Source organism: Embiotoca jacksoni, unplaced genomic scaffold (genome assembly GCF_022577435.1).
Source record: "Embiotoca jacksoni isolate LCO1_2020_lvr unplaced genomic scaffold, fEmbJac1.0.p SCAF_11, whole genome shotgun sequence".
NCBI classification, from domain to species: domain Eukaryota; kingdom Metazoa; phylum Chordata; class Actinopteri; family Embiotocidae; genus Embiotoca; species Embiotoca jacksoni.
The window spans coordinates 14,204,999-14,222,415 of record NW_027185241.1 but is presented as its reverse complement, the minus strand read 5'-3'; the positions used below and the strand labels follow the sequence as shown (position 1 = coordinate 14,222,415).

General features: G+C 44.4%; 3 protein-coding genes across 4 annotated transcripts; 1 reads left to right on the top strand and 2 right to left on the bottom strand.

Annotated features, from left to right (window-relative positions):
- Positions 1–279: 279 nt before the first annotated feature.
- On the bottom strand, positions 280–1,848 carry mdh2 (malate dehydrogenase 2, NAD (mitochondrial)). Its single transcript, XM_069143265.1, has one exon. It carries the CDS (start codon positions 1,729–1,731, stop codon positions 718–720), a length of 1,014 nt encoding a protein of 337 aa, XP_068999366.1. The 5' UTR covers positions 1,732–1,848; the 3' UTR covers positions 280–717.
- A 126-nt stretch (positions 1,849–1,974) lies between these two features.
- Positions 1,975–6,212, top strand: LOC138194492 (E3 ubiquitin-protein ligase rnf146-like). The gene is made up of 3 exons (XM_069143264.1): positions 1,975–2,096; positions 2,695–2,754; positions 3,393–6,212. Exon 3 carries the CDS (start codon positions 3,394–3,396, stop codon positions 4,552–4,554), a length of 1,161 nt encoding a protein of 386 aa, XP_068999365.1. The 5' UTR covers positions 1,975–2,096; positions 2,695–2,754; position 3,393; the 3' UTR covers positions 4,555–6,212.
- Positions 6,212–13,042, bottom strand: echdc1 (enoyl CoA hydratase domain containing 1). 2 transcript variants are annotated; one of them, XM_069143266.1, is made up of 7 exons: positions 13,006–13,042; positions 11,879–11,950; positions 10,527–10,702; positions 10,268–10,410; positions 8,426–8,478; positions 8,203–8,283; positions 6,212–8,092 (listed from the first exon to the last, which is right to left on the bottom strand). In XM_069143266.1, exons 2-7 carry the CDS (start codon positions 11,941–11,943, stop codon positions 7,675–7,677), a joined length of 936 nt encoding a protein of 311 aa, XP_068999367.1. In that variant the 5' UTR covers positions 11,944–11,950; positions 13,006–13,042; the 3' UTR covers positions 6,212–7,674. The 2 variants fall into 2 exon arrangements, with proteins under 2 accessions (XP_068999367.1, XP_068999368.1); XM_069143267.1 differs by lacking the exons at positions 11,879–11,950; positions 13,006–13,042 and having other exon boundaries at positions 10,516–10,601.
- Between the last annotated feature and the right edge of the window lie 4,375 nt (positions 13,043–17,417).

The window sequence follows — 17,417 nt, the reverse complement described above, 5'->3', positions numbered from 1 at the left end:
ATAGTGACGGAAATATGACATTTCTGTTAGTTTCTTCCAGCTGTTTTTATAGACACGAATGACTGCGAGAACTTTTAACAATTATGCTCAAATAAGGTGATTACGTAATAATTGTGACAGGCCTACGATCCATATTCGGCATGAGGAATGAAGGATGATCAAATTCATCTGGATACACCAGTATAATTTCATGAGAATCGTCTAAACAGGTGGTCAACCTTTCAGTACGCCTCTAAGCCCTTTTTTTTTTGTACCACAAAAACAAGAAATAAAGAAACATTTTAAAGCTAAATTGTTTATTGTTGGAGTGAAGATTTTACTTATCAGTAACATTGAGTTTCAGCATCAACAGGCATGACGACAGTATTTCCTCTTTGATCATTCAGCAGAGAAATCCCCACATATACAGACTGTACATGAAAATATGAAATTCTGAATAAATTTAACATTTGCTGAATATAGATAAGTCACAGTACAATATGTACACAAATCATAAGTGCAAGATAAAAAGCCATGTCTGTAAAGAATAAAGGAAATTTGTCCAGGTCTAAATCAGGATTTCTCAGTCAAGATGACCCGACTGCTAAAACAGAAATGAAAGAGGAAACACCGTGACAGATCTCAAGATACACCCGGATGCCTTTTAGTTAAGTTAAGACGAGAACAAATTATCAATCACAGCTGCTGTTTGTTTTGGACTAACTTAAAGCTTTCTGTTCACTTCATCTTGGCCACAAAATCTTCACCATTCTTGATAGAAGACTTCAGCTCATCCATAGCACCAGCGACCAGCTTCTCCTCGAAGGCGGACAGCTTGCCCAGCCCCAGGTTCTTCTCGATGCCGGTCTTCCCCAGGAGCAGAGGTGTGGAGAAGTACTTGCACTCCGTCTCCTCGGACCTGACGTAGGCGCACTCCACCACGCCTTCCTTCCCATTCATGGCGTCCAGGACGGAGAAGGCGAAGCGGGCTCCGGCGTAGGCCATGGAGAGGGTCGCAGATCCGGCTCCAGCCTTGGCCTTCACCACCTCTGTGCCAGCCTCCTGGATCCGACCGGTCAGGGCGGCCAGCTGGTCAGCGGGGAACTCAACTTTAGGTGTGCACTGGGAGATGAGGGGGATGATGGTCTTCCCAGCGTGACCTCCGATGACTGGCACGTTGACACGAGCTGGGTCGAGACCTTTGAGCTCCGCCACGAAGGTGTTTGCTCTGACAATGTCCAAGGTGGTGACGCCAAACACTCTGTTGGGGTTGTACACGCCGTGCTTCTTCATGACCTCTGACGTAATAGGGATGGTGGAGTTGACGGGGTTAGCGATGATGCAGATCATCGCCTCGGGGCAGTTGCGGGCGCAGGCGTCGGCCAAGATGGCTACGATGGTAGCGTTGGTGTTGAAAAGGTCATCGCGGGTCATGCCGGGTTTTCTGGGCACACCGGCGGGGATAACCACGACGTCGCAGCCCTGCAGACAGGCGTCGAGCTGGTCGGGGCCCATGTGGCCGGTCACTTGGGCCCTCGTCTCGATGTGGCTGAGGTCCGCAGCCACCCCGGGTGTGTGGTTGATATCATACAGGGAGAGGTGGCTCACCAGGGGGCTGTTCTTCAGGAGCAGGGACAGCGGCTGGCCTATGCCGCCCGAAGCTCCGAGCACCGCCACCTTGGAGTTGCTCTGCGACGAGGTGGACAGTCTCCGGGCGAGGCTGACGGTAGGTCTCACTGCGCGGGTCAACATGTTTCCTTTCTGTTCCTTCTTTTCTATATTTAGTGAAAACAGAAGAATCCTACGAGCCCGTCTTCCTCCGTGACACCAACGTCCTTTAGCCACGAGCGAACAGGAAGACTGCGCAACTGTCATGCGCAAAAAAAAAAAAAAAAAAAAAAAAGGTCGTGCGATCTGACGTCGGATGACGTCAGCACGCACGTTACGTCGTCGTCTTTTTTTTTTTCTTTTTTTTTTTTTTTTATCTCGGCTTCTCTTTTTTTTCTCGGAGGAAAACAAAGCCAGTTAACGGTGGAAGTCGGGAAATTAGCATCGGGAACGGACTCCTGTCACCGGATCTGTAACAGTAAACCGGATCCGCACCGCCAGCTCTAACGGTACGGCACGTGACGCGGGCGTCGCGTTGTTGTTGTTTTTTAATCGAGATAAAATGCCTCTCCGTAACTGTTTGTGTCGCCCTGCTAAAACGAGCTAGCGCCGTCAAATGAACTCCGTCTACTTGCTGGAGTCGGACTGCTGCTCTCAGCTCAGCTCACCACAACAGGTTTCATTGTTGTGAAGGTTATGAAATCGCTCTGCGTTACGGTTTTGACTTTTCTTCCTGCCCGCCGGCTGCTGCGTATTCACCGTTAAAGCTGAACGAGTCCGCCTGTCAAACCGTTTCAGTGTTAACGTCACGTTTTACTTTTTGTTAAAACGTCAGATGTGTTCACGAATCAATCCCACCGTGAAGACGGCTCGGTTGAACGAGCAGACTGACCGTAGTCGGACTAACAGTGCAGCTCTTTGTTCAACACAAGTCACCTCTTACATTTCACCCAGAACTAACACATCTGATCCGTAATGACGTCACACCTCGTTGGACGTCTTACGTCACAATTGCGCTTCCTGTCAGGATCGTCTGAGACGAAACACATTTTCACCAACTGCTCTCTCTCTGTTGTTGTTGTTGTTGTTGTTTGTTTCTTTCGGCAGTGGCAAGTTTGAAGGTCCGACAGCTCTCCTCATGATACATCAGCTTTAAGGCTACTTCGAGTAAGTATCAGGTGGTACTTTGTGTGAGGGGACAGTTTTATTTCATCTAATGTGACAAAAAAACAACTTGTATTGAGTGTGAAGTGTCATCACTCCAGCTGTGAATTTTTGTTTGTTATTTTCAGCTGTAAGGAACAATAATAATGTTCAAAATGGATCCAGTGCATGTTTAACTGTACAAAAAACATTAGTTTTTGCCCACTTGATATCATTTTATTTGTGTCGTGTAATTGAGTTTTCACCGTTCTCAGATCCATTTACTGGTGAAAATTCATTTGGTTTCCATTAAAGAGTCTGTAGCCTCCAGCTGGGTCAAAGTGACCTGAACAGTATGTCTGTAATATAAACGTAGGGTTGTTGAACATATTAAACACTTAGTCGTTTACCTTTTGCGTGTTCATTACTCTAATTAATCCCAGCAGAAAACACGTCACGCGCCAAACATTATTACAAATATTTCCTGTATTTTTAAACTTTGAACATTTTACCACAACATAACAGGAGGCTTAATTTATTAAGTTTGTGTCTGGTTGAAAGTTGTGTTCATTTACCGAGAAGTAACAGCTACAAACTGGACACATCAATGTAAATGTAAAATGTTCTCTTTACTGTTGTCCCTTTTCTTCAATGCTTTTAAGGATGGCTAGTTGCGGAGAGGTAGACCACTCTGTGAACTCGCTTCCATCCAGTAAGAAAGGCAGCAACGCTGGTGGTGGAAGCGGGAACAGTGCAGAATCATCATGCTCCGGCTCCAGCAACTCGTCCCCGGGCCTGTCTGTACCAGAGTGCGCCATCTGTCTGCAGACCTGCGTCCACCCGGTCCAACTGCCCTGCCACCACGTCTTCTGTTTCCTGTGTGTGAAGGGAGCATCCTGGCAGAGCAAGAGATGTGCTCTCTGCAGACAGGAAGTACCGGATGACTTCCTGGAGAGGCCCACACTTCTGTCACCGGAGGAGCTGAAAGCGTCGGCGGGAGGTCGGGGCGGGGCAGCGAGCGACCACGCTTGGTATTATGAGGGCCGTAACGGTTGGTGGCAGTACGACGAGCGAACGAGCCGCGAGCTGGAGGACGCTTTTTCCAAAGGCAAGAAGACGGCGGAAATGCTGATTGCCGGGTTTTTGTATGTAGCCGACTTGGAGAACATGGTGCAGTACAGGCGCAATGAGCACGGGCGCAGACGCAAGATGAAGAGGGACGTTTTGGATATTCCCAAGAAGGGAGTGGCGGGACTGCGTTTGGACGCTGAGGGTGTGACGGGGGCCGTTGGGGCAGCAAGCAGAGAAAACTCTGCTGACGGGGCTGATACCACAGTAGCAGGTGCACAGCAGCAACCGGTAACCGGTATCTCTTCCACTGTTACAGCCCCCTTGGCTACCGCCAGGCCGCCCACCTCCCTCGGGGGTCAGCCCCGCCCCAGTACTAGCCCCTCTGTGGAGGACGCGCTCTCCCAGCTGCAAATCAGCCCCAGGCCCACACCTTCCCACGAGCGGTCCGAGGCTGGCGAAGGAGAGGAAGAAGACGAGGAGGAGGAGGAGGAGGAGGCCTCACCTTCCAGGTCCTCTGACCCTCACACCTCCGTGGACGAGTCTGGCTCCGGAGACTGGAGCGATGACGAGGAGGATGAAGAAGAGGAAGGGGGAGATGGAGAGCGCGTGGAGCCCTGGGAGGACAGGCCACGGAGGCAAAGACTGAACCCAGAGGACAGAGTCCCTCCTCGTGCAGAGTCCGCCTCTCCCTCGTCCAGTAGCAGTGGGAGGTCCAGAATGCCCGATGGCCAGTGTACAGTGACTGAGGTGTGACTTGATCACGAATACCATCATCACCAAATGGCTCGGTTCCATTTCATTAATTCATTCCTCACTTTATGCTGTTGTTCACTCGATTACAGATCAGATGTGGGTGGATTGCTTGATGAGGGAGAAACGAGGCACTACACATTCAACAAACATATTTTCCTCCATGTTCGGTGCCTCTTTTTTGGTTCACAATGATCTGGATGTATCCGTTAGATTTGTTTGTCCGTCTCATCCTACATGTACTCGGTCGGCAGAAGTTTGTTTTGATGTTCTGTAACTGAGCGTTCTCGTACTGAGAGAGGAGGCACGGCTCGGCAAACAGTCAGATGGATAATCAATGTTGTTGTGAGCCACAAAATCTCACCGCCTTTTATTCGGAACATCATGTGAGGGAGGCGTAGCAGATTTATTGTGTTCGGCCGTCATCAGTCTGCTCACTTTCAGTTGCGGGCGTATCGAGTCTGTTCTTTTTAAATTCCAATTAAGTGGGAAAAAGCAACTTATTAACCTGCTTCCGATTAACCAAGCTAATCTTGTGTTTACATGTATTATCTAGTACCCAGAGGGCTTCTGGGAGTCCCGGTCAGATTTGCGACTCGCAGTGAAAGGAGGCATAAATGGGGATGTTGCTCCTGGAAATGGATCGGAGTCATTACTGTGAACGGCTGCATTCTAATCGTCTTCACTTTAACTCTCTCAGCTAACATAGCGCGCAGAAATCGACTTATTAGAGCTCCAGTCGTGTGACTACTCTCACAGAGAACTTAATCCTTGAGAACTTGTTCCCGACCTCCTCCCTACTTAAATGATTACCTTCAGATTGAACTGATTATGAAGCCTTTCCTTCAAATTTCTCAAACTGTAGAGTCAGGAAGTCTTTCATTTCAGAGCCGATTGTGGTTTGAAGAAAATCGTCAAGTTGTTTATCCAGATGAAGAAAGGAAACCGACGACGATCTTGAGATGTTTGGGTGTTTACATTTCACACTTAATAATTAACTACATAGTAACTTAATTCAGGAGCCCACGGGATATCTGGCTACCTACTTAGGTTTGTCTTTGACTTGATTTCGATTAACCTGCAGTTTTCTGAAACTCCGAATTCTGTCGAGATTAAAAAAAAAAATCCTGTTTGAATGTGCGTAATAGAAATACATATCAGATATATTTTAACTTTTCCCAGCCTTTAAGCATTGGCATTTTAATGTGAAATATCAGTGTTTTCCCTTTAAAGGTGTTGAGGCCCCTGTAGCCTGACTAAACTATTCTCAATTGGTGTGTTTCTAAAGTTTAGTGGTTTGTGCATGTTTGAAGAGAGAGTTATTTAAACACTACTAGCTGGCAGGAAGCAGAGAATTGATGTTTTTTGGGTTAAGTTTAAGTAAATGTTTTTATTTTGTGTTTGTTTGTGTGTTTCTTACGGTTGTAAATCCTCTTATGTGATGTCTGAGGGAGTAAGAGAACAAGAACATGCCATTGATATTGGCCATCCTGCAGAAATTTCAACTTGTGTTATTTTTGTATTTCTTACATGCCGACATCATGAGCCCAGTTTTAGATTTTCCATTCTGAAGAATAAAGTTTGTGTAACAGCTTTTGCTTGGCAACTTTGTTTGTCATATGGTTTGTAATTTAAGAATAAACTGTCATTTCATCATCCTACAGGGATATTTTTGTGCTTTTCTTTCAATAGTTTGGTGATTTTTGGCTTCTTGTTTTACTGGTACGACGCATGTCAGCTTGGTTTTCTATCTTGAGTGTCACATTATGCAGCACAATCAATGGGCCCCATTTTAAGAAAGCTTTTACCTCCTTTCTCCACCAAGCGTTTACGACTTTCCTTCATTCACCTTGTAGGTGTTTGGTATTCCGACGACAGCAGGTATTAACACTCCAGCTGGGTGTCGAGCCAGGAAACATGACCTCTGGAAGGGGAACCGGAGATAAAGGTCTGGCGTCCTCCAGGGATCCGTCCCGTTCTCGCCAGCTCAGTCTGTGCACATTTGTGCTTCAGTAATGCTTCATTTGCCGTTTGGATTAATATGCAACGCAATATTCAGGATGTTTATTTCAACTGTTATTAACTGTAATTTAACCAGTGCCTCGGCACCTTTCAAGCTTACTGATGCAGAGATTAGCACTATTGAGCCAAGTAGTTCAAATCAGTTAGATAATGCTCACGCTTACAACCGAGAATCTCCCAGTACAATAGAAACGAAGAGAGGGCTGATAAAGGCCATGATGACATCATGAGCACTGATGAGCTGAACTAACCTACGGAGGCAGGTAACGGAGGAAAGTAGCGTTTCTGTCAGTCTAGCAGACAGATGCTGATGCCTCATCATGCTCGTTATATATCATCAGTTTCTGTCTTCCTCAGCTCGGCTCAGCCTGCAATGATCTCCTCATTAATATAAATCACATTGTCAAGGGAACCGGAAGAAAGACTGTGTTCATTTGTTTGATGGGGACAGAAGGGATTTAGAAGAATATAAAACCAGAATACTGAGCTCCTACATTATTTTCACTGTTATAATTGTATTAAGGAGGTAAATCGAAAAGAGAAGAGCTACAGAGAGAGGGAGAGGGCAGCGAAGAAAGCCCCGCCCCCTTCACCTGGTGGAGTTTCTACATTGTGTTTCTGCTATGATTACACAGTACAAATGTGATCACAGATCATTTCCCCGTATACATACGTATCGTGTCAAAAATAGGCGTCGGGTTTATTTTATAAATGAGGCGACGCACACGCAAGGCGTCAGACGCAGCAGAGTAGTGCGTCTCAACGGGCAGTGTGGATGCCTCCCCTCATTTATAAAATAGACCCGACGCCTATTTCGGGGATTTCTTTGCTGCACTCTCTCCTCCTTCTCTGTGTCGGTGTGAGTACTTGTGTGTGCGTCTGTGTCTCACCTCAGAGCGAGGGTAGATATAAACCACCTGCCTGCTGTTTGGTTACAACTCGTCACTTGCTGGACCTCAAAACTTCTATATTAATGGTCATTATCAAAGAGAAACTCACTGATTCAATGGGCGGACCTGCAGCCGCACAAAACAAAACAAACCAAGCCGCAGCTGACGCATGCGTCCGAGATAACGAACGCGTGTTCCCGGCCTTCCTAGGTTATTTATGTTTGGAGTTACTGGCCAGGGCCTGCAGGTTAGCCGGTCCGCCCCACACCGTGCCAAACACATCCTTCTCAGTCCTCAGAGCCTCCGACAGAGGGAGTTCTCTTCCTGACAGCACGACCTTCTTCACAGCCTGGATCACCGGGGAAGGTCCTTTTGTGTAGCGGTTCAGCCAGTTTTCAGCCTGCTGTAGGAAAGCGTCCGCACCTTCTGCTTCCTGGTTGGCCTCCAGGACTCCATCTGCCAGTCCAATGTGAAGGCCGACTTCGGGGTCCACCTTCACAGCACCGCCGAGCAGCTTCAGTGCATTCTGGCTTCCAACAACGCGGACAAGTCGTGCGGCGCCGCCCCATCCAGGGACCAGACCCATGTGTTTATGGACAAACTGGATCTCACTGCCTGAGGCCATCAGCCTATGGGAGGATGACGGACACATGCTCAATTACTTTTAGATCAAATGCAGTGATATAAAAGAGATCCTCTGGAGTTTTCCGTCTTTTATTCACTAATGTAAAAACATCACCTGAAATCACAGGCGGTGGTGAGCTCTGCGCCTCCTCCCAATGCTCTCCCCTCCACCAGAGCAACAGAGATGAGAGGCAGCCTGCATTGAGGAAACTGCTCTGTCAGCATACTGTGGTGTACATTACATAACGCCTTAACTCCTTCAAGATCATTATCGCTACTGCTGCATCTGTAGTTTGCAAAAATACCAAGTGTAGAGGAAACCGAGAGCCCTCACTTACCTGAGCAGCCTGGTCAGAGCGTTCTGCATGAACATACACATTTTCATCCCATCCTACAAGACAAGAGAGGCGTCATTTAGATGTCTTTGGTAAACCCACACTGAGAATAAAGAAAGGTTGAGGGGTGCAAGCAGACTCATACATACAGTTCATCCGGAAAGTATTGACAGCGCTTCACTTTTTACACATTTTGTTATGTTACAGCTTTATTCCAAAATGGATTAAATTCATTTTTTTTCCTCAACATTCTACACACAATACTCCATAATGATAACGTAAAAAAAGTTTGTTTGACATTTTTGCAAATCTATTAAAAATAAAGAATGAAAATATAACACATACATAAGTATTCACAGCCTTTGCTCAATACTTTGTTGAAGCACCTTTGGCAGCAATTACAGCCTCAAGTCTTTTTGAGTATGATGCTGCAAGCTTAGCACACCTATTCTTGGGCAGTTTCTCCCATTCTTCTTTGCAGGACCTCTCAAGCTCCATCAGGTTGGATGGGGAGCGTCGGTGCACAGCCATTTTCAGATCTCTCCAGAGATGTTCAATCGGGTTCAAGTCTGGGCTCTGCCTGGGCCTCTCAAAGACATTCACAGAGTTGTCCCGAAGCCACTCCTTTGTTATCTTGTCTGTGTGCTTTGGGTCGTTGTCCTGTTGGAAGATGAACCTTCTCCCCAGTCTGAGGTCCAGAGCACTCTGGAGCAGATTTTCATCAAGGATGTCTCTGTACATTGCTGCATTCATCTTTCCCTCCATCCTGACTAGTCTCCCAGTTCCTGCTACTGAAAAACATCCCCACAGCATGATGCTGCCACCACCATGCTTCACCGTAGAGATGGTATTGGCCAGGTGATGAGCGGTGCCTGATTTCCTCCAAACATGACGCTTGGCATTAAGGCCAACGAGTTCAATCTTTGTTTCATCAGACCAGAGAATTTAGTTTCTCATCGTCTGAGAGTCCTTCAGGTGCCTTTTGGTAAACTCCAGGTGGGCTGTCATGTGCCTTTTACTGAGGAGTGTCTTCCGTCTGGTCACTCTACCATACAGGCCTGCTTGGTGGAGTGCTGCAGAGATGGTTGTCCTTCTGGAAGGTTCTCCTCTCTTCACAGAGCAACGTTGGAGCTCTGTCAGAGTGACCATCAGGTTCTTGGTCACCTCCCTGACTAAGGCCCTTCTCCCCCGATCGCTCAGTTTGGCCGGGCGGCCGACTCTAGGAAGAGTCCTGGTGGTTCCAAACTTCTTCCATTTACGGATGATGGAGGCCACTGTGCTCATTGGGACCTTCAATGCTGCAGAAAGTTTCCTGTACCCTTCCCCAGATCTGTGCCTCGATACAATCCTGTCTCGGAGGTCTACAGACAATTCTTTGGACTTCATGGCTTAGTTTGTGCTCTGACATGCACCGTCAACCGTGGACCCCTATATAGACGGTGTGTGTCTTTCCAAATCATGTCCAATCAACTGAATTTACCACAGGTGGACTCCAATCAAGTTGTAGAAACATCTCAAGGATGATCAGTGGAAACAGGATGCACCTGAGCTCAATTTTGAGTGTCATGGCAAAGGCTGTGAATACTTATGTACGTGATCTTTTTTGTTTTTTATTTTTAATAGATTTGCAAAAAATTCAAAAAAGCTTTTTTCACATTATCATTATTGGGTATTGTGTGTAGAATTTTGAGGGGAAAAAATGAATTTAATTCATTTTGGAATAAGGTTGTAACATAACAAAATGTGGAAAAAGTGAAGCGCTGTGAATACTTTCCGGATGCACTGCATGTACTGTCGATACACACAGTAAAAGATAAACCGTAAAGAATTTCTCTACTTTCCTACCTGTGGGTTCGATATTGCCCGCACAGCGTTCAGGTCTGATCCAGAGCAGAACGTTTCAGCAGCACCCTGAACAATGAGGCCTTTGCCATCTGTCCAGTCCTCCAGCTGAGACACTCTCTCCTCCAGATCCACCATCATACTCCCTGGCAGGAAGGACAAACCCCAAAAAATGTTGCTGAGTTGCAATATAATTTATGCTGTGCAAAATCTGAAGTAGTCAGCCTTGAAATACTCAGTGCTAAACCTACAGTCACTTTACCAGAGAAAGCATTCATGCGAGAGGGGTTGTTGATTGTCAGCACAGCTACACCAGAGTCCTGTTTCAGGAGATCAACAGAGCCTCCAGGAAAGGCCTGCAGCTTCTCTCTGATCTCCTCCTGGTTGAAGCCATGGATGCTGGAGTAAACACAGCCGCTGCTCTGTCTCTGCAGCAGCCTAGGAGGAACAACATTTACACAACATGTGGATGTCTTTTGTCTTTAAACTCTGTTGGCGTTTACTGATCAAACATGTGCTTTAAAGCTAAATGACACTTAAATTAGGCTGAACGTGCACTCAATATTATTAATACCTGATGAGTATGCAAGTGTCATTCCATTTTAAGTCATAATTATTAAACCTTTGTCCAACATTGCTGATTGTTAATCTCTTACTCATATGTAAGGCTACCAAAATTTACCAACCAGACAGAAGGAATTATTTAATTTCATATTTACAAGACACTTCCAGTTCCAAAAGACACAGTTGGCAGCATCAGCCATTCATCTATCCATTACTAATACCCGCTTATCCTTTAGAGGGTCCCTGAGGGGAATAGTAATCTCTGTCTGAATTTGAATTCCATAGAGAATCTTTCTATTTAAATAGATTTACAGAAATCAGTGGCAGCACAGAAACCCAAAAATATCCCTGAGCTGGACTTTCAGAACATGAAGAAAAGGCTGAAGCTCCTGTAAAAAAACAGAATAATTTACTGGAGGTCATAAAGGTGTTGAGGGTTGAATAATTCAGATTTGTTAATTTTGCTTATGTTTAGTACAATAAGTCACTTAACATCATGCTTTCAAAAATCATTTAAATGTCTTTTATTATAAACTTTAATGCGAGTTTACCATCGTTAAGTTGATACAATTTCATTACATTTCATTCCCATCACTACAAAGTCTTTCAGGTTAAGTGGGCTGAATAACATTGATAACAATTCTATGTGTAATTGCAGTACGAAGAAATGGTATACATAACCGTCTGTTGTGCAAACCTGTGTCTGGAAACTAATGCTTGCCGTCACAAACAGGAGGATGAATGCTTTTAATACACACTTTCACCTCTCTGTAAATCAGCCTGAGGGATGTCTCATACGGAGCCAAACAAACAAACAAACGGGCAACATAAAAATCTACCATCACCAACCTTGACTCACTGTTGTCATGATACAGAATCAGGAGTTATTATTTTAAAGGCCGATCATTTTCCCAAGTGTCTGCGGCACCCCGACTAAATGCATTCGTTTGTGATTTGTGAACAAATAACGTGCGTTTAACTTCTTAGACTGGAAGTTCCTTTATTTACTGTCTCCAGCAGGGTGATAAATAACTGGCTGGACTCCATTACCTGGCCCAGGTTCCACAGCGGCTGCTGCTCCTCACGAGCTGTCGCCTCAGTGCACAGAGGACCATCCTGCTGCTGCGGGGAGATGGAGATGGAGAAGGAGATGGAGAAGGAGATGGAGATGGAGGGAGGAAATATTGAGTTTTACCGCGACTTAATACAATTACCACAGAAACATCACGGAGGGATGTTAACATTTGCCCAGACGCTCTGCTGAAAAGAACAGAAGCTATTGTTTCTTTAGCATGTTGAGCAAGTTCATTTCATTTTCATTCACGCAGCAAAAGGTCCTGAAGTGTTTAGTCAGTTATGCGACAGGTCACAGGCGTAATTGATAACATTCAAAACAGGTGCGCTCCAATTAGCTGAGCTCATCCCAGGTATTAGTATCATTGATGGAACTGAACCATCATTCATTAAATGTGTTTCACCTTTCTGACTTCAACTTGTCTACTTTGAGTAATTAAAAACAGTTGTGTGGCTGTACTTCTCAACAGCCTCTGGTGAAGAAGGGCTTTTAAAGGGGCTTTAAAGGAAGCTCTGTGAAAATAGGAGAGCAGCACCTCAACATATTATTTCATTACTACCACAGGGACATTAAACCGCAGAGTTTAGTTGTATTAGCTCTAAACATAAAAGGATGTTATTTTGGATGCTGCCATTTAATTAACAAGAATAACAGCACCGCAAAAGACTGTTAAAGGCCTGACAAATTATATCAGATACTTCTTTCCAATTTAGCCAGTCTACCGTGCTGCTATAAATTCACTTTAATGTAAAACAGTCATCATTTATATCTGTATCCTTCCTAGTTGAAACCATTGCAATATATATATATATATACACACACACACACACACACACACACACACACACACACACACAATCATAAACCGTTAACATTTCTGAATTAAAAATGCCGCAATGATTTTACAACCTTTTATTTTCAAGTAAACAACTAAAAATGTGGAAGCTGAATGTGATGAATACAAAGTCTAAGCGTCCCTTTCCAGCTTTAACACGTACGCATCCCACCAGCGGTGGAGGGAAGTCATATATTTCGTGAAACATTTTAATATTCCACCGTAATAATCGCCAACCATTTAATAATAATAAATGAAGGCACCAACCTTGCTTAAAGACAGTCGGGTGGTGTTACTGTGAAATGTGCCCCCCTGGAAACCAGAGCTCGGCGGAAATAGTTAGTAAAATGTCTTTTGGCAGCTGCACAAATGTAGTTCTTCAACCCCCCCACAGGGGGGCGGTATAACACTGCTACGCCAAGCAAATATAATTTGGCATTCACTTGTAAACTATCACCGAGGTATCAAAAAGATTAAAAAAAAAAATATCCATACGCTGTGCGATACAGGGCTGATATGGGGCGAGATTCCTGTTGTGCAACCTACAAGGAGTAATTTATTGATCAACATGAACTGTAATATCATTCATTATAGGCCTATGTTGTGCACTGCACAGAGATCTGCTCTTTGTCAGTCTGTAAACACAGCATACTGAGGAACTGGCTCTGCAGACATGTCCTTATTCAGTAGTATTGACAGAGGGCTTTAAATATCACCTACGAGTTACATTACAGTGTAGCCACAGCCAGTTGGCAGTTATCTTACCATGACCTATTGTCAGCTGAAGTTATCAAAACTGGAGTGTTTTTTTTGGTAGTAAAACACCATAATAACATGTTGTGTTAGATTCGAGCCCCTAAAAAAAAAACTACCTTTGCTTGACACTTATGAGCTGCCTGAATTTAATGTTAATGTGTCAACATCTTGTCAAACTACTCATCTGAGGTTTGGTTTTATATATGGCCAAGACATTGAAGCAAAACCATAAACACTTTCAAATGACAGTGATAAACATAATATAAAAACATACTAAATATGGAGTTTGGAATAATAACAGGGTTGAGGTTAAGATTAGGCTTCCTGTCTCCTTAGCTTGAATACAATGTGGTACAGAGCCACCAGTACAAGACTAAGGCAAAATAAAGTAACTTGTGTTATTGGGTAGTGGGTGTGTTCTTGTTTTGCACCTTTGAGGATCCGTCCACTCCAGCTCCTCACAGAAACATGAAATATCATACAAAGAGGTGACACCTTTCTGAGGGGTGTAAAAAGTGTGAAATGCTCTGGGATCACAGTACTATGCAAACACAGATGTAAACTGCAGTTGACCTACAGGCACGTCTTTAAGACAATTCAGCACACTAACTTGAGCTGGGTAAAACTCAAGCCTATAAAAAGTGGGGTTTGTAACGCTTTGTACAGCGGTAGCTGGATATAAAAGAGACAAAGAGTTCAGACAGGGGAGTTAGAAACGAGGGCCTTTACACCGTGAAACAAACAGACGTAAACAAGCAAGAATGAGAGGATGATATAAATACCAAGAGATGGCTCAGGAAAAGAAGGGAAAATGTGTCAGGAACAGAGTGAGGTTGAGACACTTCCTGTCCCGTGGTCTGATCTATGGCTACTGGGAGCATAAATCCTTCACTTCTATCCACACATTCTCCACCGCTATTCACAGGCCCAAGCATCTCTGTGAGAAAAAAAACAGAAGAGGAGCCAAAATTGTCTTTCTATTTCTCCTGGATTACTGAGACTGAATCAAAGGCTTACAACAAATTGCAGTCATATAATTGAACAATGATGTCCTTCATGACTGCAGTGCAAACAAACATAAAAGGTCATCAACAAGGATACACTGCACTGTGTCCAAGACTGCAACCCAGTCAACTCTGTTTAAAAGTGCACACCTCTACGGTCTATTTAAAAGTGGGGAAGGAATTCAGAAAGGTTGACGGGGAGGAACTCTTCCCAGGCCGGCATTCCAGACACGCTGACTCTCTGTCTTGCTCTGTACAGTACACTGAGCTCGGGCAGCTACAGCCTGTCCATAAATATCATTCTGTGAAGTGCAGCACCTGGAGGACACTGTGGCTTTGTGGAATCTGCATGTACAGTAGTCTCATATAAGTTAGTATAAGCAGTTGTTAGGTGTGAGATGGACTCCTCCTTCATGCACTGAAATTTTGAAACCATTTTTCTGACTGTCTGTCCACTTCCATACATCATCTGCGCAGCACCTTTCAGCCTGCTTTATTATCTATCCAGATATCAATGACGCAGCCGCAGACTGATAATGGAGGCCTGTCTGAAATTACAGCCTGGCTAATGGGAGTCAGAGAGAGATAGATACACATTTCACACATTGTCTATAGGCATGCACAAGTGCTGTTGCACGTATGCCTGTGTGTGTGTTTCAGTATGTGAGTGTGTGCGTGTGCTGTATGTGGCCTCTAAACTGATGCATCAGTGCTGATCGATATGCAGCTGTCCGGGGCACCACAGGATGTCAGGGAATGCACTGGAGTCAGTATGGCTTTATAACAAACGCACCGAGATAAGAAAACACACACCGATGACTGCGCTAACACACACACACACACACACACACACACACACACACACACACACACACACACACACAGATCAGATCAGATCAGATCAGATCAGATCAGTGCCAGGAAGGGTCCATTTCAAAGCTAGAATAATGGCAGGTTGGCAGGTGCCAGAGGCTCTCAGGGGGCCCGGAGGTTTCCTGTGAGGAGTTCAGTGGGGCTGCAGGGCAGAGAGCCAGGAGACACTGCAGAGCCAGTCGACACTTTTCAATGGAGGCACAAATGGGGATGTGGCAACTTAAAATGCTACTGAAACCACGGGCAGACATAATGCAGCCATTTACTGTAATATGGATCGTACATTTGAAACCAGCTCTCAACTGTGAATACATACCGAAAGCAGTATGTATTCAAACTACTTTCTTAATAACTCATATATCTTGTAACCCTAATCTCTAATGGTAAAAGAGGGAAATATTTTTGCAGAGACAATGTTCCATGTATTGCAATGGACTTGAGGCATGATGACCAAGAACCTCATTGCGGGTCAATCCGGCTTTACCATGCATACTGCCGTGCTTCTCTCTTTCAAAAGTTACAGCTGTGGACACACAGAGACCTGCTTGCCAAAATGTATCTTGTACACTGCTGACAACTAAATTGTAACTTGTTTTTGACCTACAAACTGAAGTAAGTGTACCCTTATAGTAATTTCTTCTCTGTGTATGTACAAACTTACCTCTTAAATGTACAAATGAATAATTTTGGCTTGTATTTGGCCTCAGGGACATCCCTCTTTAGAGTCCAATTTATAGGCTGCCACCATAGAGAACTAGTTTCATTGGTACCACTTTTTCAGGTCCAGGTGAGTATTCTGGAACAAAAAAGAAAACGGTATGTCATTGAGAAATTCTGGGAACATATTTGATTTCAGTGTACATAATTCTGGGAACATATTTGATTTCAGTGTACATAAATTACCTGTATTTATTTGCATGTGAAAAACTCTTATTGAACCAGAATTATTAGGATTCCTATGCAGCACAGTGAGTGAACTGTACCGATGCTTGTGCAGCAATCTGATTAGTTCCTTGTCTCTAGCGAGACTCAAACCCTCTGCATACACATAGTTTTCAAAAAGAGTTCAGTTTTCCAGGAAAGCTCATACTACATAACTTAAAATCTTAAGTCATAATACAGAAAACATTTTCTGCAACAAGTCGGAGGTGATATTAAATTGTTCCGACACAGTTGACATCACAAATAAACACAATAATAGCCCAAGTCTTTTCCCAGTAACAATTGGTACACTAATTAATAGACTGTAGCCACTGTCTACACTTGGTGACAATCATTTTATGTATCTGCAGTCACCCTGTGCTGTTTGCATGACAGAATACAGATTATTCCCTAAATTCTTTCCAGTGTTGTGATTTTAAGCAGCATTGCAGATGAAGACGGTCAGCACTGCAAATATAATGGTTTCAGCATCTGGAGGCCTCCAGACTTGAGCAGAGGCCAGTCCTGGGAATCTACGCTCCTGCCCAGCCTTGAAACAGGAAAACAGGGTGACACAGCCAACACAGCGCTCCAGCAGGCTGGGCATCATCAGGAGAGAATGACAATATTTATATTTATATCATGGCAGGGGTAGGATTTCTGGCACCACAACATTGTTGCACCTGTTATTTCAGTCAGCCTATGGGTGCCAGGTTTCAGGGTGAGGGGTTAGGTGTCCGTCCTTCTCAGGGCCGCGTGTGTGCTTGGCGGTGTGTCCCTTCACATGCTCATGTAAGTGAATGAGCGTATATGAGTGAGTGTGAAGCTACAAATCTGATTCATTTGCCAGACAGTGCAGTAAAATTCAGAAATGATACAAGTGTTTTTTTATGTTTAAGATCAAGTAAAAAAATAAATAAAATGATGCTCATTACCTCATCTGATGTAAACAAAATCATATTCAGGAAAAGAAAAGTATAAAACATTTACAGCAGAATTCAAACATACGTTACAAAAACCTACAAAAGCACAGACACACACATACTATCCCAGAGACAGACGATTCCTCTGCTGCCGTCACGCAGCTCTGCAGCCATCACTCAGAAGAAGAGATCACGGTGTCAC